The 25297-nt window shown below is 41.1% G+C and overlaps 1 protein-coding gene across 1 annotated transcript in view; it reads right to left on the bottom strand.

The window, feature by feature from the left end:
- Window positions 1–25297, bottom strand: part of ltn1 (listerin E3 ubiquitin protein ligase 1) — a 93320-nt gene that overhangs the window by 2395 nt on the left and 65628 nt on the right. The window contains exons 20-29 of the mRNA XM_033033261.1: window positions 19648–19798; window positions 18407–18551; window positions 15349–15562; window positions 10151–10388; window positions 9229–9309; window positions 8477–8663; window positions 5831–6002; window positions 5155–5375; window positions 3752–3946; window positions 1202–1369 (exon numbers count right to left, since the gene is read on the bottom strand). Coding sequence (XP_032889152.1) covers window positions 1202–1369; window positions 3752–3946; window positions 5155–5375; window positions 5831–6002; window positions 8477–8663; window positions 9229–9309; window positions 10151–10388; window positions 15349–15562; window positions 18407–18551; window positions 19648–19798 — 1772 coding nt within the window. The remainder of the gene's footprint in view (window positions 1–1201; window positions 1370–3751; window positions 3947–5154; window positions 5376–5830; window positions 6003–8476; window positions 8664–9228; window positions 9310–10150; window positions 10389–15348; window positions 15563–18406; window positions 18552–19647; window positions 19799–25297) is intronic.

Here is a 25297-nt window from a genome sequence, read left to right as displayed (position 1 = left end):
TCAGGAATGGAAAGGTCCACATCTATTATTGTTTTATGTTCTTATGGGAAACAAGCATTTGAAAACAAAACTGAAGATAAATCTATTGAAAAAGAAAATAGTAGGTTGAAAAGGCAAAAGCCAAAGTAAATTTAAACGATCATTGGAAAATGCAATGAAAAACTGTAGAATTCTAAAGCCTAAAAGTAGACATTTTTATAACAAGAATAAAAAGATTTATTTTCAATTAATTAGTCAGGGACAACAGTATTATGATAGAAAAGATACGAATTGAAATTACAATTTAAAATCTTGGTTAATATTCAATAGTTATCCAATAAAATAAATAGAAGAGTTTTTTAGCTTCTACCTGGATAATCAGTAACTTCCCGAATCAGTTTACAAATGCGCATTTTTACTGAATAAAATCTATTTAAAACTGATACATTTAACTTACCTTCCAGTGTCAGATGATTATTAGAATTTCTCACTTTGATTACACATGACAAAAAATTGAATTGCTTCAATGTGACCAATGCAATCTTGATTGCCCAGGCTTTCAACCTGCTAATTACTGAGCCAGGTAAAATTGATCGGTTTAAATGGAGTACTGAAAGCAGGGTCCCAAAAAGTTTAAAGGCAATATGGGAAACACCAACTGGATGAACTAGATGCCCAATTAGATAGTGGATAATTGGAGCGTTACTCTGATTGCACCTCATCACAAAAAAAAGTGGGGGAGGTAAAAGCAAGGCTTTTGTCTTCAAGAAGCCGAATAGGACAGAAAAAAGTAAATGGAAGTAATGATGTTTGTAATGCAAATGGTAACTCAACCCTTTACATAAAGCATCTATAACTGCACTAAAATGAAAAAATGATCTTATAAGTACTTTACAGTAATTTATTGCAATAATTTAAGGTAAAACACTACAAATAGTTTCCTTATTAATGTGATTAAGTATTATGTCATCTAAAACTACATTGTAATCTTGTTGGTAAACTTTCATCTCTTATTATTGAGTATTCACAGTAATTATACTGTGAATACTCAATAATAAGAGATGAAAGATTACCAACCAGATTACAATGTAGTTATAAATAAAGGCTTGCCTTCATGATATTAATATGGAATTAACAGTTCTCAAAATGGATCTATTTATGCATTATAGTTGTCAAAATTGTTCAACAATTCTTTTAATTTTATTGTGTTTAAATTGCTTACCAAGCAGGCCGAGTGGAATTTTTTCTTGCAGGTTCTGCAGGCTTTCCTTGGAAGTGAATAATTAGAACCATGAATCACTGAAAAGCAGATCATACATTCCTCAATTCCTTCAAATCGTTTATCAACATTAGTTTTCCACAATGCAAGGCCTTCCATGATACTGCCATTCTGTATATAAAATCACAAAGTAAAAGTTAACCAATGATCCAGAATTTCAAATAGTTTTCAACATTTTAAATCATTTACAAGAAAGAACAAGAAAGAGCAACATACATAGTAACAATGAATATAAATAATTATGCCCATTGGCTGACATTGATTTATGTATGAAAACATATTTAAATAACTAAATTATATGATGTTGTTGCGTCATCTTTGTACGCAGAGCAGTTAGTCTCGCAATTAACAAAGGTAAAATAAATGAAGAGAAATGCAGAAAAGAGTGGAAATACTTAGAAGGTCAGCAGCATCTGTAGACTGGTAACCTATTTGTCATTGACCTGAAACATGTACTCTGATTCCTGACAAGTAATGACAGATTTGCCAAAGGTTTCTTTTTCTGTTTGTCTTTCAGATTTTCAGAAATGGCAATATTTAGTTTTAGTTTTATTAGATTTAATACATGCTTGATTTATACTCTGGTACAAAAAAATATTTGGTATCATGGTTTTACATGCTTTTATAGCTGCAACATCCACAATTATATTACTCTAGGTAATTCAAGTGCAACTAGTCTTTGGTGCTTACTGAAGTCAAATAATGGTTCAAATCCTAAATATTCAAACTGCAATCCTAGTGAAGCTAGGGGTGTCCAACAATAAAATTAGTTTTCAATCAACTGTGGAATGGAAATCGTGGATGGGAAGGGACAAACAAAAACAATCACTATGAAGTGGTGCAGCGGTAGAGTTGCTGCCTTACAACGCCGGAGACCCGGGTTCGATCCCGACTACGGGTGCTGTCTGTACAGAGTTTGTACGTTCTCCCTGTGACTGCGTGGGTTGTCTCAGAGGTCTTCGGTTTCCTCCCACACTCCAAAGAAATACAGGTTTGCAGGTTAATTGGCTTGGTGTATGTGTAAATTGTCCCTAGTAGGATAATGTTAATGTTCAAAGGTTCAAAGGTTATTTATTGGTGTGCGGGGATCGCTGGGCCGAAGGGCATGTTTCCACGCTGTATCTCTAAACTAAACTAAACAAAAAGTGGGAAACAAAATAAAAGCTTGGAAAAAGTAGTGGTTTACTGATTAAAAGATGTATTTTATCATATGTACAAATCAAGGTCAGAACATGATATTAATGATTTAATCTGCAGATAGCTTTAGCCCACTTTTTAGTCTCCACAAGGCATCAAGGATTTTTTTAACCAAGATGGTAACATGGTTAAAGAATAACATAACCATCGTTATGTAGGGGATTATGGAATCTCTTTTTTGTCAATCCTCACATTATATTTAAGCTACCTTGGCGTTTCATTGACAAATAGTTATTTTATTTGACAGTAATTAAGTTAAGGTTGCAGAGATAAACATATGATTTACTGCCTAAATAATAAACTTTGTCTTTGAACTGTGACAGCAAGTAGTGGCACACTCTTCGTCTACAGAAATAATAATAGCAAGGATCAGCTTTATTTTCGTCTTAATTTCTCTCACACACTAAAAATGTACCAGGTTCTACAACTTCCTCAGGTAGTTGATTCATATACCCACCATCATGTGTGAAGAAATTCCCCCAGGTCTCTTTTAATTACACCCCCAACCCCCACCCCACTCATCTTAAATCTACACCCTCTCATTCTGGAGTTCTCAACCATGAGAATGGGACATCTTTCATCTTATCTTATTCACCATTCATCTAATTTATGCATCTCATAATTTTATATGTCTCTGGAAGGTCACCCCTTAGCTCCTACACTACAGAGAAAAAGGTCCCATCCTGTTTTTTCCCCCCATTTTTCCAACTTAATGACATCCTTCCTACAGCAGGGCAACCTGAACTGCACTTGCAAATGTGGTCTTGGCAATATCTTGATTTGCTTTATAACGGTGTGCCAGCTCTTCTACTCGATTAGCATTCTGAAGAAGGTAAGCAGACTAGTTGCATGCAAGGAATCACTATAGTGCTGCTTTCCATATATGATATGCAAATTAGGCCCAAAGTAAATATAAAAGTCTCTTTTTCTAGTTACAGTGTAGAATCTCATTTGACTGTTAAATCAAAGAAATGAGGGTGCTTCACCAAAAATAAAGTTGATGTATGGAATGACAAAACACTACAGACCACCTTTTTCACTACTATGGAATTGTTTTCTAATTTTGTTTTGCAGTTATTTTTTTAATCTTGTATTATTTACATGTTGTGTTATTTAAGTCTATGGGGCTGTGATGTTTTTACAAGCAAGTTTTTCATTGTACCTGTAAACTAACCATACTTGTGCATATGACCATGAACTGTATGTGACAATTTACAGTGAAGTTAAATTGTTAAATCTACACGTTAGTAATTCATAAACTTAGCTAATTAAATGAAGAATGCGGTCAAATACTACCTGAAGATTGAGGAACGTGTTCAGCTGCAGCATCCAGTTACGCCATTGTTGAACAGCCACGCCAACTCGCTTTCCACTTTCAACAGTAATTGATCCAAGAGGATAGTTTGTTGGTAACTGAATAACAAGCTCTATGAATATGTCATCCACAGAATAGATAGCAAGTACTTCTCGGGCGACAGGGCGAGCTTTCACCTAAAAGAAACCAAGAAGCCAAATACATTAAATATTATACATTGCTAATAAATTAAATGTTCAGAATTTTATACCGCAGCAGTCTAATAAACACAATTTTTCCATACATATTTTGAAACCATTGTAAAAATGCCTCTCCCAAAATTCACCCTTATCCCTGTATCCTTTTCTTTCTAGGTTAGAACTTTGATATCAATGCTACTGCTATAAGCTAACCGTAGATTTTGTTCAATGAAGATAGATAGGCTGTAATGGTTTATTTGCACAATGCATCCACTGTCTATCCAATACAAAAGTTTTACTGAGGACTGTTACTTTTCTCTTCACGACACATTCGGAGGTCTAGTCAACAATGATTAGTGCAAATTGCAGCACAAAGCTACTTGATTTAAAGATTCAAGGTCATTGTATCATACCACAATGTGCATTGTTGATTGAATACAGAGCATCTGAACGAGTTATGAAAATATAGCAATTGGGAAGTCCCAGTTCATACTGGGGAAGTTGAAATCACCCACTATGACAACCCTGTTGGATCCTTGCATGATCCTGATCTGAAATGTTACCTGTCACAAAATGCTGCCTGACGCACTGAGTTATAACAGCACTTTAGATTCCTGTATCTGCATAGTCATAGAGTGACACAGTGTGGAAACGGGCCCTTCGGCCCAACTTGCCCACACTGGCCAAAATGTCCAAGCTACACTAGTGCCACCTGCCTGCACTTGGTCCATATCCCTCCAAGCCTGTCCTAACCATGTACTTGTCTAACTGTTTCTTGTCTCTCCATAATCTATCTACATAAATGTTCCTCTATCTTCCACCTGCTATTAGGAGGCCTATCATATAATCCCCATCAAAATGGTACTAGGCAGGTATTACCGCAACATTTAAAAAAACATTTGGACAGGTATACATGGATAGGAAAGGTTTAGAGGGATATGGGCCAAATGCTGGCAGATGGGACTAGCATAGATGGGTTGACATGGACAAGGTGGGCCACAGTGCACGTTTCTGTGCTGTATGATTCCATGACTCTAATGCTCTATCTCTTTTGCAAATCCTCTCCAACTGAGACACTGAAATCCTGGAACATTGATCTGCCTTTGGCAACCAATATTTTGTGTAACGATTTCAGTTAAGGAAAGCAAACACCACAAATTTTCATACAGCAGGACAACATTTTGAGTACAAATATGATCACCAACCACCATGCTCTTGAATATTTGTGTACTGGTTTGCACAGCTGCAATTTCCTGTGAAGAAAGAATGTTGCTGACGTATTTGCTGGTGTATTTATCCACTGTACTGGATACACGCTTGTCTTGATTATTCCACCAAAGTCGAACTGTGGCAGGTAAGTCTTCCAATACACTATAATATACGACACAAGCCAACCTGGGAATCTCTGTATGTAAAGCTTTTATCTCTATCAGAAAAACAAGAATATTCTATTAAAACAGTCTCTGTATGTAAAGCTTTTAGCTATCAGAAAAACAAGAATATTCTAATAAAACAGTCTTGAAAGTAAAATATCAAAATAACTAGAGTTCAATTTATATACTGGTAAAATTGATTCCTCTATTTTAATAATTCCCATGAGATCTTATACATAAAAGATTAAACATGTGGCCATGCTAACAGATGAATAAATGCAATTTTCATCTAATTTCCTGATCATACAAAAAATAAATCCATGAATTTTGTTAACTGCTCTTTATCGTCAAGAATTATTAATTGATCGTTAACAATTTAAGAATTAGTTAATTAACTCACTGGGGACAAATACTTTGTAAATTTTTAAATCATAAAATAATCTCAATGCCTCTGATTCAAGGTTCATGCTGATTAAGTGATTTAAATATTTTCTAGGTTCATTTGTACCTTGAAGAAAAATTGTACGCTTTTCAGTGAATAATGTCCTCTGGCCTTTGCTAGCAGAATCAGTACACTGTCCAGGAAGAGTTGGATTTTCCGGCATCAGTCTGAACAAATGTTGTAATAATTTGTGTAAGCATTTACTATCACGAAGATATGGTGCATATATGGCCCGTAACTGGAAAACACAACAATAGGTTATTCTCTCAGAATTTGCATGCCTTATTCATCATCTTGCTTTATAAAAACGCACTTCACTTCTCCCAAGTACAGACACTTCCCGACTTATGTAATAGGCGACTTAAGTAAACTCACACTTACATAAACAATTCACAATAGGTGGTCCTGTTTCCTGAATGACCTGTATTGCAGCCATGTTTATACAATCATTTCAGAGTATTCTAAATGGAGAAACCATTGATTCTTCCTGAAACCTTCTCCTTGGCAACTATATTTTGAAGGGAAATTTTAAATTGAAACTGGATGCAGAATCGGGCAAGTTCAGCCAAGCCCAGGCTCGCAACGAAGAGGAATTTGGATGCTTTGCAGTCATTAGGTCAGGACTCAGCAGGTTTAGAGTGGCGGGCGGGGCAGGCGGGTTTTGCCATGATCCAAGAATTTAATAAAAGTGAGAAACAAATTTAGCAACTGGAGAATGGTCCGGGCATTCAGCCCACTTCATAAATATAAAATTGTCACCCAGCCCCGCTACAACGCGAGCCACACCAACAGCCGTGTCAACGGCAACTGGTCAAGAAATGCTTGCCAACCAACAGCATCAGTGTCTAGTTTTAAGGTGAATCTACACAAATATTGGAGAAACTCAGCAGGTTAGGCAGCATCTTTGGAGATCATGGGTACATTTTGGGTCAGGACCCTTCTTCAAACTGATTCACAATAGGTGGTCCTGTTTCCTGAATGATTCAGTTTGAAGAAGGGTCTTGATCCAAAACATAAACCTATCCATGTTCTCCAGAGTTGCCGTCTTACCTGCTGAGTTACCCCAGCACTGTGTTGTTTTGTGTATTAACCAGCACCTGCAATCCTTTGTATCTATATATAGTTGTCAGGCAATTCCAACTTACATGATGTTTTATGAACCGTAACCCTCTAAGTCAGGAAGTGTCTGTATTTTACTTTCAGACAGGAAGCCTTCGGCTGTTTCAATCATTCATGAAAATATAATAACAGTTGGATGAACACATGCTATCTTCATGAAATTTTCAATGGTGATCATGGCATGGTGTGACTCTTCTAGATTGTATGGAATCCAGGGCAGGATCTCAACAGTGAATGTTAGAGCTCCGGGGAGTGTTGTAGAGCAGAGAGATCAAGGAGTTCAGGTACATAGTTCCTTGAAAGTGGTGTCACAGGTAGATACGGTGGTCTAGAAGGCTTTCAGCACATTGGCCATCGTCAGTCAGGATATTGAGTATAGAAGTTGGGATATTGTGTTGCAGTTGTACAAGACATTGGTGAGGCCACATTTAGAGTGTTCAGTTTTTGACAGCCTGCTATAGGAAGGATATTGTTAAGCTGGAAAGATGCGGTGAAGATTTACGAGGTTGTTACCAGGAATTGAGAGCCTGAGCTAATGGAAGAGGTTAGGCAGGCAGACTTGAGGGGTGATCTTATAGAGGTGTATAACATCATGAGGGGAATAGATAGGGTAGATGTACGGAGTCTATTACCCAGAATTGGGGAATCAAAACCTAGAGTAAATACATTTAAGGTGAGAGGGGATAGATTTAATAGGACCAAGTTCACGTTATAGTGGAATTAGGCCATTTGGCCCATCGAGTCTATTCTGCCATTCAATCATGGCTGATCTCTACCTCCTAATACCATTTTCCTGCCTTCTCCCCATGACCCTTGACACCCGTTCTAATCAAGAACTATCTATCTCTGCCTTAAAAATATCCACTGACTTGCCCTCCACAATCCTCTGTGGCAATGAGTTCCATAGATTAACTACCCTCTGACTACAGAAGTTCCTCCTCACCTCCTTTCTAAAAGAGCGCCCTTTAATTCTGAGGCTATGACCTCTGGTCCTAGACTCTTCCACCAGTGGAAACATCCTTTCCACATCCACTCTATCAATGCCTCTCTTTATTCTGTAAATTTCAATGAGGGCTCCCCTCAACCTTCTAAACTCCAGTGAGTAGAGGCCCAGTGTTGTCAAATGCTCATCATATGCTAACCCACTCATTCCTGGAATCATTCTTGTAAACCTCCTCTAGACCCTCTGCAGAGCCAGACTATCCTTCCTCAGATATAGGGCCCAAATTTGCTCACAGTACTCCAAATGCTGCCTGACCAGTGCCTTATAGAGTCTCAGCATTACATTTGTACAGGTAGATGGATAGGCAAGGTTAGAGGGATATGAACCAAACGTGGGGAAGTGAGACTAATATAGATGGGGGATCTTGGTTGGTATGGGCAAGTTGGGACGAAGGGCCTGATCCCATGCTGTATGACTCAATTAAGCAAAAGGCCCAGCAAATTCTGGAAATATGACATTAACACAGAAAAAGATGGGAACACATAGATTAGTCGGCAACAACAAAGGGAAATCATATGATTTATAATACACAGTACTAATATGTTTATCAAACAAATTCAGTATAACTTGCACAAAGGACACATGTGTACCTCAGATGGTGATGCCTTGAAAAATATGAGTAGCAATTTCCATCCAAGCAAGTACCCCAGGATACAATAATAAGCTTCACTCAGTGGCTCAATATCCGTGTACTCTCCAACTGGAATGTTACTGAACATATTCTCTAACACTTTCTCCTGAGCACTAATTACTGACATGAGTGCTGCAGGTGGCGATCTAAAGGCAAAAAAGGAAACTCTTGAGGAAACTGATGTAAAATGATTAATACAACAAACTTATCACATCTGTTACATATGACATCTATAACAAATTCTGCACTAATCCAGGGTTAAAAACTTCCACAAGAAAATTAAGAAGTAGTAATATATTAGGATTCTACTTTATAAATTGTCATATATTCAGTCTATTTACACATAAATGTCATATATGTTTTATCAAACAAAAAGTAACTCAAGATCAATTTATATATACCATTGTAAAACACCCCAAATAAGTAAACGTCAAATAAAGAAGATTATTACATATTACAATATATATGTGTACACACTTGAGGAAATGCAATTACATTGTCGATGAAAACACCAACAGTAATTATGTCATGAGTAAAGTTTGAAGCAATTCAAAGTAGCTCTAAGGTGAGCTGGAACTATTTGATACACTGCGGTAACAGGAGATTAAGTTGTTTCTTTGTTTATCTGCAAAATCTATAAAAATGAATGACATCTAGGTCAAAAAAATATCTGTAAAAAGTTTATACAAATATTTTTAGATCATTACTTACAAACCATGCTCTTCATCATTCCCATTGTCATCGTCAGATTTCAGATGTTCATTATCAAAAGCAGGCAGTTCTGGCATTAACCTAAAGTTTAATGATCAGAAACAAGTTGGTCAATTGCAATTTTACTTTTGATTAAGGAGGCTGCATTGCTGAAATGCATCATCTAGTTTACAGTAATTTCCAAATTGATGGATTTACCATGCCAAACACTGCAACATTTTTACGTGGCCAAATTTATTTTACAAATGAGTTTTATTTCCTATTGAAATGTAAGCAGACAGTTCATCCATGAAATTAATTATTGTGCACATCAAACTGGTATCTCAATACAAAGTTACACACATCCCCAGAGATTAGTCAAAATTAATTCTTAGTGTGGCTGACAGAGGGTGATCTCATCAAAGAAAAGTAGATAGAAAATAACTATGGTTGATGAGGTCATGCAGACTTAGCCATAATTTGTAGCCATTAGTTGAATAGATGCTTCTGCCCAGTATGTCTGTAATCAATCTATTGTACGTGTTTGAATGCTATACGCATGTCTCAGCTTTTTGGAATTACTTGCTTTTAATTAATGTGCCAACATTAGCAGAAATGTTCTTCGGCAACATCACACCCAGCAAGTATTCTGACCGATTTTCTCAGTCTAGCTGAGTTGGCAGACAGGACCTTGGTTTAACACAGCATCCAGGTTACAGAAAAGATGGCTATAAATAAATATTTTAAAAAACAGCCCATTTCTTGGCATGGTCTGGATTATTTTCCAGCTCATTAAAGCTCATTCACTTTCTATCATGGTGACCTACAAGATTAGTAGTATATTTTTTTTTACACAAAGCACTCAACCTACACCAATGCATTACAAGCCATAAAGATAGAAATCTTACATAATTCCTATATTTAATCTTGTTTATTTTCTTACTTGTATAACATATGATAGGCTGTGATTTGCACAGGCCTAACCCTGGATAGTAGTAATGGAGCCAACGTATTCATAGCTGACTGAAGTTTATCAGATAAATTGGACTTTTGCCCAGCAACAAATTTAGCTGGCAGATTGTGATTCATCAGCTGCTTCAACGGAATAAGTGCAGAAGCTTCACCTAATGCTGTTAAAAGATGTACTGAGGTTGGACGAAGAATAATTCCTTTGTATTCAGCTGTAAAAGAAAACAAAAAAAAACATATATTCTGGGAAGGTTTACCTTGTTAATTGAAATACAACATAATAAAACTGGAGGTACACAAAAAAGCTGGAGAAACTCAGCGGGTGCAGCAGCATCCATGGAGCAAAGGAAATAGGCAAAGTTTCGGGCTGAAACCGTTCTTCAGGGTTATCGGCCCAAAACGTTGCCTATTTCCTTCGCTCCATGGATGCTGCTGCACCCGCTGAGTTTCTCCAGCTTTTTTGTGTACCTTTGATTTTCCAGCATCTGCAGTCCCTACTTAAAACACATAATAAAACTGGAAATGTTCAGCATGTAAGGCAGCATCTGTGCAGAATGAAAACTACAGATTTGGCCATGTTTAATTCATGAACAGGAGAATTATTTTTTAAAAATTGCTCATCATTGTTTAGTTTGTATGATGATATATTTTGCAGTTTTTCTGTTTCTTCTTAATAAGAAGCATAAAGCACTGGAAGCCATATTACGCATCCGCTTCTAAACATACATATTATTTGTATTTGCATTTTTTAGCAGTTTGGTCGTGGCATACACAAACAATAATCACCAATTTATTGTTTTTAAAATCATTTACAATTTACTCCACAAATTGTAAGGTAGAAATGAGTAACTGCAAACGCTGGTTTACAATAAAAGACAAAGTGCTGGAGTAACTCGGCATCTCCCGAGAACATGGGTAGGTGAAGTTCTGGTTCAGAATTCTTCTTCAGACTGATTGGGAGGGGGGAAGAAAGCTGGGGGAAAAGGAGGGGCAAGACAAAGCCTGGCAAGTAATAGTTGGATACAGGTCAGCGTGGGCTTTTGAAAAGCAGATGGTTGGACAAAGTTTTTAGTTTTAGACGCACAGTGTGGAAACAGGCCCGTCGGCCCACCAATCAATGATGACCTGTACACTAGTTCTACCTACAAACAAGGGACAATTTACAGAAGCCAATTAACTTTTTCTCACAATCTGTGGAATTCTCTGCCTCAGAGGGCAGTGGAGGCAGGTTCTCCGGATGCTTTCAAGAGAGAGCTAGATCGGGCTCTTAATAATAGCGGAGTTAGGGGATATGGGGAGAAGGCAGGAACGGGGTACTGATTGGGGATGATCAGCCATGATCACAAATGGCCTACTCCTGCACCTATTGTCTATTGTCTAACCTATAAACCCACACATCTTTGCAATGTGTGAGGAAACCAGAGCACAAGAGAATTTACAGGGAGAATGTACAAACTCCATACAAACAGTACACGTAGTTAGGATCGAACCTGGGTATTTGGCGCTGTAAGGCAGCAACTCAACTACTACGTGACTGTGCCAACCAAAGGCCAGAGATGAAATGACAGAAGGTATGAGAAAACTTTGTAAGTCATAGGAGCAGAATTAGGCCATTTGGCCCATTGAGTCTACTCTGCCTTTCAATCATGGCTTATCTATCTTTCCCTCTTACCCCATTCTCCTGCCATACCCATAACCATTGACACCCTTACTAATCAAGAACCCATCAATTTCCGCTTTAAAAATGAGCAAAGACGGCCTCCACAGTGGTCTTCGCAAAGAATTCCGCAGGTTCAAGAAATTCCTCCTCATCTCCTTTCTAAGGCTGCGCCCTCTGGTCCTAGACATTCCCACTACTGGGGACATCCTCTGCACATCCACTCTATCCAGGCCTTTCATTATTTTGTAAGTTTCAATGAGATCTCACATCCTTCTAAACTCCAGTGAGTGCAGGCCTAGAGCTGTTAAATACTCATCATCCATTACCCCGACCATCCCCAGGATCATTCTCACAAATCTTCCCTGGACCCTCTCCAATGCCAGCACATGCCTCAGCCGATAACTGCTCATAATACTCTAAATGGGGTCTGACCAGTGCAGTGCCCTATAAAGTCTCAGCATTACATCCCTGCTTTTATATTCAAATCTTCTCCAAATGAATGCTAACATTGCATTTGCCTTTATCACTACCGATTCAACCTGCAAATTTACCTTTTGGGAATCCTGCACCAGCACTTCCAAGTTTCTTTGCACCTCTGAGTTCCGAATTCTCTCCCCATTTGAAAAATAGTCTACACTTTTATTCCTACCAAAATGCAGGACCACATACTTTGCTACGCTATATTCCATCTACCCCTTCTTTACCACCTTCCCAACCTGTCCAGGTCCTTCTGCAGACTCCCTGCTTCTTCTACACGACCTGTCCCTCCATCTTTCTTTGTATCATCTGCAAACGCGCCACAAGCCACCAATTCCATCATCCAAATGATTAATATACAGTGTGAAATCAGGCAGACCCAACACCAATCCCTACAGAACACCACTAGTCTCTGGCAGCCAACCAGAAAAATCCCCCTGATTTCAGTACAGATTTCAGAGATATGAAGGCCCAAGATCTTGAAATTGTTGACTCTCTCCACCGCCAAACCGTTGATCAAGACATGTTCGTGGATCCTCAGTTTGCCTCTTCTAAAAGTCAACAATCAGCTCCTTGGGCCTACTGATGTTGAGCAAAAGAGTGTTGTTCTGGTACTGTACAATCAGATTATCAATCTTCCTCCTGTACTCTGAGCATCACTACCCATTATTCATCAAACAACGAATTGATGAGACAGGATTCCTAAATGTGTCTTTCTTCATATATTCCATCTTTTTGGATTTTCTCCGGTAATTGGCCTATCACTGATGCAAGGATCACCAGTTACTTGGTTTATCCCTGCTTCGTTTCTTAAATTAAAAAAAACATTATTTACCCTCAGTGTTCTGGCATTTCACTGCAAAAATCTGCGTAGGGCCACAGGATTCTCCTCCTTTGCTTGCCATAACAACCAGTGATTGATCTCATCTAGCCCTGAGGACTTGTCAACACATACATGTCCAATGACATCTAACACCTCTCCCATCTTGAAACTGACCTGTTCCAGATGATGTAGTAATTTCTGGAAATTATAAGAAAATTTAGGAAGTTTGTAATATAGTTAACCCAATGGTTTTGCACACTGAAGAAGTATGAAAGGAAAGAACGCCATCTTAGTGAAGATAACTGAATGGTAATGCCATGAGAGGTAGTAATCAGATTAGGGAAATATTTAGATTGCTACGCATAGCTAACTGGAGCAAAGATAAGTATAGTGTTTGTAAATCAGGTTAAGGGCAATTACATTGATCATGACATAAGAAGAGTCACTTTATGACACCAATTTACCGAGCAAGAGGCAACTCCAGCAGAAATAAAAACAAGGATTAAAGACTACAAAGTAGGTTACTGGTGAATTATTAGAAATATATAAAATCCACATGTAACACGAATGGTATAAAATGCTGGAGGTGTTTTGTGTCAGTGACACACTCTGGGGCTTCTCAGAGTGCTTCTCACTTCAGGCCTGAAGAAACTAACTTGTTTGAGAAACTCATCAAGAGATTTCCTTTGTGCACTTTCCTAATCTTAGTTGTAATTAAGAGACCTATGTAAAAGCAAGATTCAAGTTGCAGATTAAACACACAAATCCCTCCAATACAGATTATCTACATGCCTGTCCCTGAACTCATTGTCCTCCATGTCCTCTTACTTGGTGAGTACAGATGAGATATTCATTTAGGGTCTCACGCATGTTTCCCGGTTCAACGCATAATTACCAATAATCCTGAATGGGACCCACTTGTTTCCCTCGATACCCTCTTGTTCTTATAGAATGTCTTGGGATTTTCCTTAATCTTATTTGTCAAGGATATTTCATGGCCCATTTTTGCTCTCCTACTTTTATTCTTACTTGATATTCCTCATGAGACTCCTGATTCCAGTTGCTTACATCAACTATACACTTTCTTTTCTTTCCTGATCAAATCTTCAATATTCTTTGTTATCTAAGGTTCACTAACCTTGCCATCTTTGCATTTACCAATAAGACCATAAGACATAGGAGCAGAATTAGGCCATTCTGGCTAAAGAAATTCCTCCTCATGCCCATATTGAAGGTACATCCTTTTATTCTGAGGCTGTGCCCTCTGGTTCGAGACTCTCCCGTTACTAGAAACATCCTTTCCACATCCATTCTATCTAGGCCTCCCATTATCCGACAGATTTCAATGAGATCCCCTTCTCATCCTTCTAAAGTCCAGTGAGTAAGTACAGGCCCAGAGCCTTCAAACACTCCTATGACGCTAACCAAATCATCCCCGGGATCATTGTCATAAACCTCCTCTAGACCTTCTCCAAAGCCTCACATCCTTCCTCCGATATGACGCTCAAAATTGCTCTCAATATTCCAAATGTAGCCTTACCTGATAAAGCCTCACCATTACATCCTTGCTTTTATATTCTAGTCCCCTTGAAGTGAATGCTAACATTGCATTTGCCTTCCTTACCGCTTACTCAACCTTCTGGGAATCCTGCACCAGCACTCCTAAGTTCCTTTGCAGCTCTGATTTCTGAATCCTCCCCCCATTGAGAAATCAGTCTACGTCTTTATTCCTCCTACCAAGCTGCATGATCGTACATTTTGAGCATAGGTTTCCCATTGAGAAATCCTGCACCGTTTGGAACTGTTGGAAGCCCTATTCAGAAATAAGAGTATGACCAACCAAGAGAACAGCTGAAGATATCAATTTTCTATTGGAAACATTAAGCTGACATGCAAAATTCTTTCACACTTTCTTTACAATTGGAAAAAAATGTCCTTGAGATATTTTGAACTTTTGAGCTTAATTCAAAAATGGGCGGAAAAAAATTGCCTCTGCACCTGGGCATAGTCTTTTTGCACGGAACAATGAGAAATCAATACTTTCATGCCTAGCATGATACTCCATACCAACAACATACATTTATTCTGAAAGCACGCGGGAAGGAATTAACTCGGAAAAAGTCTAAAAATCAACTTCCAATATTCACAATATCTCACTAAGGCATTTTTATTCTTGTACCTGAAGGTTACAAGTGTGAGAATGCGTAATTACCTGCAATTTTTAAAAACAGCGGTAACAGCTGGCTGTAGACGCCTTCTACAAAGAAGTTGTTCCATTCGTTCTGAAGATTAGTAGGAAGAGTTTTACTCATTTCTGGTGTTAAAGTCTGAAACATGTAGCTAAGGTCTGACAGCATGCCACAACATTGGCAAACAAAATGCAGCATCAGGGCCTTGGAATCAAATGATGCAGTATTACTAAATGCCTGAAATAAAGAGGATAATTAAAATAAATTAGTACAGGACGTAAACTGTTATTCTAATCGATTAAAAAATATAGCCAAAGCATCTAGAAAAGTTAATGAAATACAGGCATAAATGTAGTACATTGAATACAGGAAATGACAGAGGGGAAACCAAAAAAAACATCACAACTGAAAGTATATTTTATTTGAAACACTACATACCACTGAATATTAATTAAATAGCCATTGTAAATCAAATATAATTCCAGCTTTTCAATTATAATTTTTTTGATTAAATCCCATAAAAGAAAATCATAGCTAACATATTAAAAAAATATCATTTGTAATTTTGGTAATAAAGACCCATCTGCTGCCCAGCTTCTAAAATGCATCCTTAATACAAACAATGACGGCCACAATCTGGCCTGCATGACTCATAGAACTTTTCCTTTTAGCTGCATTCATTTTCATTATATTCACATTTTCACGTGCTTTTTGTATTAAAATGCATGAGCATAGGGAGCTAGACATAATGTAGATGTGTCTAACCAGATTAACTATCTAACCAGATTTTTTTTGTCTTTCTATTTAATTTGATCTCAATATGATGGGTGCAGCAACATAAATGAAATTACATAACAAACTCTAGTTGGGGAAGAAAGAGTGCAAAATGCTATTTTGGACAATCATACCGAGCAGCAAATGTTTAATCACAATCTCTGAGATACAAAACAAGATACTGCGATTTCGATCTTCAATTTCAATATCCCCTCAACTCTGATCAGTCCTTAGTTTGAAAGATAAAGTGTCAGATGTTTCCAAAGGAAGAGAAAGTTAGGTGAATTGTATCCATAATGTTGTACTTTCACTGCTTGCTTGACATCCCGAAAGGAGGATAATTTATGATATGTTGAAATAAGAACCCATGTTCCCAAGGGAAGTTACATAATCCTCAAAACAAAACCAATCATATATAAAAGACTAAGGGCAGCATGGTGGTGCAGCGAGGGTGGCACGGTGACGCTGCGGTAGAGTTGCTGCCTTACAGCGCTTGCAGCGCCGGAGACCCGGGTTCGATCCTGACTATGGGTACTGTCTGTGCGGAGTTTGTATGTTCTCCCCGTGACCTGCGTGGGTTCTCTCAGAGATCTTCGGTTTCCTCCCACACTTCAAAGACGTACAGGTATGCAGGTTAACTGACTTTGTGCATGTGTAAATTGTCCCTAGTGTGTGTAGGATAGTGTTAATGTGCAGGGGTCGCTGGTCGGTCAGGACTCGGTGGGCCAAAGGGCCTGTTTCTGTGTTGGATCTCTAAACTAAACAACAAAGTGCTGGAGAAACTCAGCAGGTCAGGCAGCATCTGTGGGGGGGGGGGGGGGGGGGGGGGGGTGGATAGATGATGCTTCAGGCCAGAAGCCTTCTTCAGACTGATAGAACCTGTCCATTCCTTCAACAGATGCTGCCCGACTCAGAGTTCATCTGCTCAAGATTCCAGCATCTGCAGTTTTTTCGGTCTCCAAAACTGATTGTGTATTTGTTCTAATAAAAATTAGCAGCTCAGATGATCAATAAGCAGCTACTTTTCCATTTCCAATATTACTTAAAAGCATTGTCTGTTCAAACTCTTGCTCAGATTTTCCGTTTAGTGACAAACAAACAATGTTTAGCTATTCACTAAACTTCAGAATTGACATGATTTTTTTAAAATCCAGATTACCAAGGAACCCTTCCAGAAGCGATCTAGGCGTGTGCTAAATTAAGCTTTGAAAAAAAGTCTCCACGCACCGTTTGTGGCAGCAAGAAAAACAAAATCAGACAGCAGCTAGCTATCTTTAACTTCAGTATGTGCAGATGTATTATGTGGGGGTGGGTGGAGGGGGGGTTGGAGGAAACCTTTTTTATCTCTTTCCTCGACGGAGATGCGACTTCTTCATCGTATCTCCGTCTGCACTGCGGCTTTATCATCGTGGAGCTGGCGGTCCCTTTGTTTGGGATCGACTGCGGGAGCTCCAACCTCAGGAGCTTCGACTGCCCCGATCGCAGGAGCTTCGACTGCCCTGATGCGGGAGCTTTGATCGCCTCGACTGCGGAAGGAAATTTCGATTGCCCCGACCGAGGGAGAAAAGGAGGAAAGAAGGTATAAATTATTTGCCTTCCATCACAGTGGGGAATGTGAGGTCACCGAAAAAACAAGATGGACGTGCTGCTTGCACTGGTGAGGACGGAGGGAGTGCTGTGCGTGCAGTGATCTCAATGTTTGCGGGAACATAGCTCCATGAGGACATCCCAGAGTCCAGTGCGAGTGTGGACGCCGTTCCGACTGTTGGGGCGGACAGGGACTACAGAGAGAGTGACAGTGGTCGGTACAACTCTGGTCACATCACGGTGAAGGAGTGTGTGTGTGGCCGGGCACTGATGGCTGTGGGTCTCTGGTTATGCTTGTTCAACAGGGGATTCGCACACGCTGTTGTGGTAGCTGTTTAAGTCTATGTATAATTTTTATGTGGTTTTGTATCTTGTTGCTTTTTTATATGACTGTTGGCAAATCAAATTCCTTGTATGTTAACATACTTAGCTAATAAATTAATTACAAATTAATCACAATGCTAGTTGCTACTGGCCAATTACTAAACAGAGAAAGCTGAGAACGTCAGTTATTCCTACGCTGCAATCTAGTAATGTTTCTGTTTCCTTTAAGTTACAACAACATTAAAGAACAAGTACATGTTCCATATATTTGCAATATAATTTTTAATTAGCATTTTGTAACAAGCCATGTACCGTACTTTGTAATTCGTCCAATTAAAGGGCCACAATATCACAATTTTCTTTTTTGAGAAGCAGTGCTATTATTCTAAACCTCACCTCCAACCACATCATAATGGAACACATGATGAAATCCCACTGTTCATTTGTTAGTAAAGTTGGTAAATACTTGATCAACAATCTCAGAAAGCGAAGAATTTCCACGTTGATTCCAAGCAAATGAGGTTGTGGATTTTTTAAAGTGCTGGAGAGAAAGCAGTGATGTTAAAAAGGTGTCAAAAGTTTCTGCTGTATTCAACCACAGAATCACTTGAAAATTATTATATCACACATTTATCAAAATATTAGTAACGGCACACTCTTCAAAGTAATTATCATTGGAAATTAAACGATGGTAGTGTGGAGCTCCCTGGATATTAGGCCACTCCATGGGTCATCCCCCTCGGCACTTGAGGGACATGAACGAGGGACTGCCCACAGACTTCCGGTTCCTGCTCAGGGGTTTTCTGGGAGTTTTTCATCCCTTCAGTGGAACACGTTGTGAGTGGATGCCATAACCATCATTAAAGAACTTTTGAACGTAGCCTTTTTCTGACCGCGTCCAGGCCACTACAGTAGTTATAAACAAAAAAAATCAATCTGTTAAAAACTTTATTAAATTTATAAACAATTCCATAATTTCTTGCCCATTTTCTTTACGATGGTGGGCAGGGAGATAATTCCTATCAATATTTAACTATAGTCAATAAGCATGAAGTACACAAGGCAATGATTTGGATTGAACACCACTTAAGCTTTTCAACTGCTAGGTAAAGAAGCATTTTATCTGTGTAACTGTAAAGGTTCCCTCTGTTTCTCAGTTTTATTTTAGGAGAACAAATCAAATAGAGTAACATTTAGAATGAGAAACGAGGATGTTTCTAATTTAAATCTTTATTCAAAACTGCAGGAATATGCTGTGATGATAATGAGGTGATAGAAACAAGGTGCAGGAGTAGGCCCTTCAGCCCTTCGAGCCAGCACCACCATTCAATGTGATCATGGCTGATCACCACAATCAGTACCCCGTTCCTGCATTCCCCCCATATCCCTTGATTCCGCGAGCCCTAAAAGCTCTATCTAACTCTCTTTTGAATGCATCCAGTGAATCAACCTCCACTGCCTTCTGAGGCAGAGAATTCACTAATTCACAACTCTCTGGGTGAAAAGGTTTTTTTCATCTGTTCTAAACGGCCCGTTCAGTTGTTTTGCTAATTTCCAATGGATTTCTCCTTGGCTCATTCTTTGCAGTGTATGGGTGGGGGGGGGGGTGAGGTAAAATCTTAGAAAATCCATCTTACCTGTCAAATAAAAAGATTTCTTCTTCGTGATTTCTCCATCCCATAATTATATTTAACGTATCTAAAAACAACTGATCATGGAGAACGTGGCCATCTTCAATGACTCCTTCCTTTAAATAGCTATTTATAACAGCAAGGCTTCCAAACCCTCCTATAAGTTGAATCCAAGCAGAATACATTTTATACAGGTGATTATCAAGCTAAAGATAGATATTCACAATAAAGTCAATAGAAAATTATTTTAAATCATTGAGAGTACTGAAGCACAAAGTTTAAGTTAGGGCACTATACTTTTAAGAAAGACATGACAGTCATAAAGAGATTTGTAGATGGTCCATGCATGCAACCAATAATATAGCTACCTCAGTACCACTAACCACGCCTTAGTTATCAAGTATAATAACTCTCTCTATCTTTCTCACGCTCTCTTGGTTCCAGCACGGTTTACAGACTGCTAGTAGTCAGTGCTGGAATGTGTTTAACCTAAGTGCTCATTAAACAATTAGTAAAGTTACAAGTGTGCCAGACTTCACATCTTTACATGGTGTCAGATAGTTAAAACGCCTACCTCCTGTTCATCGGGTTTTATTTCTTTATAAGTGTTGTTTTATCGGAGTTTTATCTCGCGCCCCTTGCCACTATGGCCTCCTCGTGCCGCAAACCCTTGCCCCTTGTCTTTGATGCAGACATAGCGGAGCGCTGGGCGACTTTTGAGTTGGATTTCACACACTACATGAATATCGTTCACCGAAACGATCCCGACGGCGTCAAAGCATCTCTCCTGCTGAACCTTGCCGGTCCTGATGCCATGAGGAGAGCACTTGCTTTTGCCTACAATCCTGCGGTCCAGGATGACAACGATCAGGTCCTAGTGCCTGCGGAGTCTGCCAACGATCCGGTATGTTTGCTACGGAAGTTTGCTGAAATTTGTGACTTGCCCTCTAACCGTATTTTAGAGCGAGCCAGATTCTTTACGCGGAAACAACAGCCAGATGAGCCAGTTGAGTGTTTTATTGCTGATCTGCGCTATCTTGCCCAGAGGTGCCGATTTGAAAATATGACTGACCAGCTTACTAGGGACATTTTAGTAACGGGGATGCTGGATCAGAAGTTGCGATCGGAGCTACTGAGAAAGCCTGACCTTACTCTGACCGAGGCCATGCACGCATGCAGATTGGCCGAAGTTGTCGACCCGCAGTTTGGACAGCGGGAGTCCGATAGCCGAGCTATCAATCTAACGTTTCTCAACAGACCGCGTCCCAAAATAGACTACAATAGACCTGTTCCGCGGACGAGCAACCCCCCTGGTGCTCACGTTGTTAAAAAGTGCCCCAATTGCAATTATGTGCATTCTATGCAGTCGCAGTGCCCGGCTTATGGTAAATCCTGCAATTTCTGCAAGAAGTTTAACCATTTCTCTGCTGCCTGCCGGTCCCGTGGGAAACTTCCCCCAGCTTCTAGACAAGTATTAAACAACCTGGTACAAGTCGATAACGAGTTTGGTTCTCAGTCATCCCTCGACACTGCCCACGACTCTGAGCCAATTAGTTCTCAAGGAGATGCCAGTGTATTCACACTCCTACACGCACCTGTTTTACTCCCTGATCCATCGGTCCTCGTTAGTGTCAACAATCATTCTTTCTCTGCGAAGCTCGATACTGGGGCAAAAGTCAATGTTATGTCAACAAGCCTGTTCAAGAAGATTAGACTTAATGAGCTGCTGATCGCAGACCGTTCGACTTTACATGCTTATGGGGGTGAGGTGCTGAAACCTGTGGGGAAGGCCACTTTCACCTGTGTACTGCAGAAGTTATCGCGGCCGCTCCTATTCTATGTTCTCGACTATGACTGTGTGACTCTGTTGGGCAACCAGGCATGCCAAGACCTAGGACTGGTGTCCTTTGATCGCACCGTCAACGAAGTACAGATGTTGCTGAATCCTACGTCTGAATACCCGGACCTGTTCGACAATGAGCTGGGCAAGCTACCACTGGTTTACAAAATCGCCACCGACCCGAAAGTGGTGCCCGTGGTCCGTGCACCACACAGAATATCCCTCGCTATGAAGGAGAAAGTTGAGTATGCTGAAGAACATGGTTGCGATGGGAGTGCTGGAAGCGGTCAGCGAGCCCACTGACTGGGTCTCCACCATGGTCGCCACCCTAAAAAAGGACAAGAACGAGATATGGGTGTGCATCAATCCGAAGGATCTGAACCTCGCGATAAGGCGTCCACACTACCCTATGAGAACCATGGAAGACGTTGCAGCTCAAGTCGGCCAGGCCACGGTTTTCTCGGTGCTTGATGCCAAGAGCTCTTTCTGGCAAATACCTCTCGACAAACGCTCCTCCGACCTGACAACGTCTGCCACTCCATATGGCAGATTCAAGTTCTTACGGATGCCATTTGGTATTAGCTCTGCCAGCGAGGTGTTTCAGCAATCCATGGAACAGCTGTTTGCTGGCATGCCGTGTGCCATCATCGTGGATGATATCCTAGTCTACGGGAAAAACACTGCTGAACATGACAAGAACCTCCGGGCCCGACAGATCAATTTGAAACTGAACGAAAAAAAATGCCGGTTCCGCGTATCCGAAGTGCCTTATGTCGGGCACATCTTCACTTCTAACGGTCTGAAGCCAGACCCGCAAAAGCCAAATGCTATCTCCCAGATGTCAGCCCCCACCGACGTCCTCAGCTTGCAGCGATTCCTGGGCATGGTCAACTATCTGGGGACGTTCATCCCAAATCTCAGTGAACTAAGCTCGTCCCTGAGACAGCTAACAAGAAAGGACACTGCCTGGTCCTGGTTTCCACAACACCAGCAGGCTTTTGAATGGCTGAAGTCTAAGTTGACCTGCACCCCGACTCTAAGATTCTTTGACCTGCGCCGTTCCATTGTTGTTACCTGCGATGCCTCCCGTTTTGGACTAGGTGCTAACTGCCTGCGGCTCTATGACGACGGATCGCTGCTACCAGTCTCGTATGCCCCCATGACCGATACGGAGCAAAGGTATGCTCAGATCGAGAAGGAGCTTCTGGCGGTGGTGTTCGCCTGCTCCAAGTTCAAAGACTTCCTCTTTGGCAGCAAATTTACAGTCGAAACGGACCACCAGTCATTGGTGACTATCCTCAACAAACCTATACATATTGCCCCCGCCAGGCTTCAGCGCATGATGCTGCAGCTCCAGCGTTTTGATTTCAACATTGTTTACAAGAAGGACACTGAGATGCATGTGGCAGACACCCTGTCTCGTGCCCCACTGGCCTCCTACGACCGTCACCCCTACGAGCAGGAGGACCTGCTGGTGCTGAACGTTAACTTTGTCCCAACCAAGCAGCTACAGTGCCTGATCGAGCACACCGCCGCTGACCCTGCGTTGCAGCAGCTCGCAGCCGTTATCAAGCGTGGGTGGCCCGACAGGCGCACCCTTTCTTCCTCGTCCGTGATGAACTGGTTATCCAAGACGGTGTCATCGTCAAGGGCCACAAGGTCGTGGTCCCTGCCTCCCTTTTACGATCTGTACTTCAATGCTGCCCACAATGGTCATCCCGGGGTCGATGCTACTATTTCTCATGCCCAAGGACAATTCTACTGGCCCGGTATGGCCAAATACATCAGGGATAAAGTGTCCTCCTGTCCCTCCTGCAACAACCTTGCCCCACACCAGCAGCGCCAGCCTCTTTTGCAGCAGCCGCGCCTACTATGTCCTGGACATCGCTGGCTGCTGACATATTCGAATGGCGGGGCAAGCAGTTTCTCGTCCTGGTCGACTCGTATTCCAACTGGTTTGAGGTGGACATACTTCCCTTCATCACCTCCGAGATGGTCATCAGCAGGCTGCGCAAGCACTTCGCAACTTTCGGTGCCCCTGTGCGCTTGCAGACCGACAACGGTCGGCAATTCACTAGCGCAGAATTCAAAGCTTTCGCTGCCAGGTGGAACTTTCATCACTACACCAGTAGCCCTGAGTATCCTCAGAGCAATGGCCTGGCCGAACGGGCTGTGCGGAGTGCTAAGGCTCTGCTGGAGCAGTCGCGCCTGTCCAACTGCGACTTTTACCTGGGCTTATTCAACAGACGAAACATCTCCCGGGACCCAGCCATGGGTTCCCCTGCCCAGCGTTTAATGCCAATCGCCCAACAAGCCCTGCTACCCAAAGTGCTCGAGCCTGCCACTGTCCAACAGCGGATTGACCAGAAGCATGAGAGCCAACGGCGTTCCCACGCCAAGTCCTGCCGCCCCCTGTCCCCTCTACTGCCAGGCCAAGTCGTTCGGATGCACTCTACCACCGGCTATTCCCGCCTCGCGACCGTGGTCGGTATGGCTGACTCCCCTAGATCTTACCTGGTGGACTATGAAGGGACTGTCTATCGCCGGAGCCGTCAACACCTACTGGCCGTTAACGAGCCGAAGCCTGCACCTGCGGGTCCTTATGCTCCTCCGCTGCCGTTCCAGCCTGTCACTGCCGATCTCCCTGCTGTTCCCCGCATGCCGCTTACCCCTCCGCTGCTGCGATCTCCTCCTCCTTTGCATTCTTCTCCTCCTCCTCAGCCGCCTGGTTTTGTCCGGGTGCCTTCACCTCCTCTGCGTTCACCTCCTCCTCCTGTCTTTCCAGCTTCGGCTGCGCTTGATCCTGCTTTAACTTTCTCGCCTGCCTCCACTACGCCCACTCTTCTTTCCGATGGGGGGGGGGGGGGGAAGGTATTGTACGCACGCGTTCGGGTCGCATTGTCAAGCCGCCTGTTCGCTACGGCGACTTTGCTTAATCTCGCATGCCCTGTGCTGTTACATTGCCACGGCTCTAATCCTGTTTTGATTTCTAAGGGGAAGGATGTAGATGGTCCATGCATGCAACCAATAATATAGCTACCTCAGTACCACTAACCACGCCTTAGTTGTCAAGTATAATAACTCTCTCTATCTCTCTCACGCTCTCTTGGTTCCAGCACGGTTATAGACTGCTAGTAGTCAGTGCTGGAATGTGTTTAACCCGAGTGCTCATTAAACAATTAGTAAAGTTACAAGTGTGTCAGACTTCACTTCTTTACAAGATTGATGAAAATAATTATTTAAACAAGAAGAGATTTTATCCAAAAGGTTGATCTGATGCAAAGAAGCCACAGGGGAGTTTTAGGAGATGTGCACAAGATCTAGCATTGGAGAAAAGGACAGAAGTTAAAAATGGAGATGACTTTAGACCTGGTAATCAGTAACATAAACAGGTTAGAAATATATTAAAAAAGTAAAGAAGAAAAATAATATGGATAGTGCCACTAAATAATACACGACAAACTCAAAGCCAAATCTCTTAATAAAGTTCCCCGCAATGAAAACGCACCCCCATTTTGAGTTGCTAAATTTTGAAAGAAGGCTGGTGGGACATAGAATTTTTCACGCTCAAAAAAGAAAAAAGAAAGAAAGCAATTTGCCCAAGGCTTCCAAATCTCCTTCATTCTGAATTACTGAATGGGTGGGGGGTGACGGCAGGTGGAGAGATGGTGAGAAAAACGGTAGCACATCGGAACAAGTTGAATCAGTTGTGATCTTATTGAATGACAATACTTGTTCAAGGGACAAATTGGGGGGAGAGTTCCATTCACAGCGTGTGGGGAGTCTGGCCAGGGGTAAAGTTGCGGGGAGGGCAGG

This window comes from Amblyraja radiata, chromosome 14, assembly GCF_010909765.2.
Source record: "Amblyraja radiata isolate CabotCenter1 chromosome 14, sAmbRad1.1.pri, whole genome shotgun sequence".
Classification (NCBI taxonomy): domain Eukaryota; kingdom Metazoa; phylum Chordata; class Chondrichthyes; order Rajiformes; family Rajidae; genus Amblyraja; species Amblyraja radiata.
This window is presented reverse-complemented; position numbering and strand designations above follow the sequence as displayed.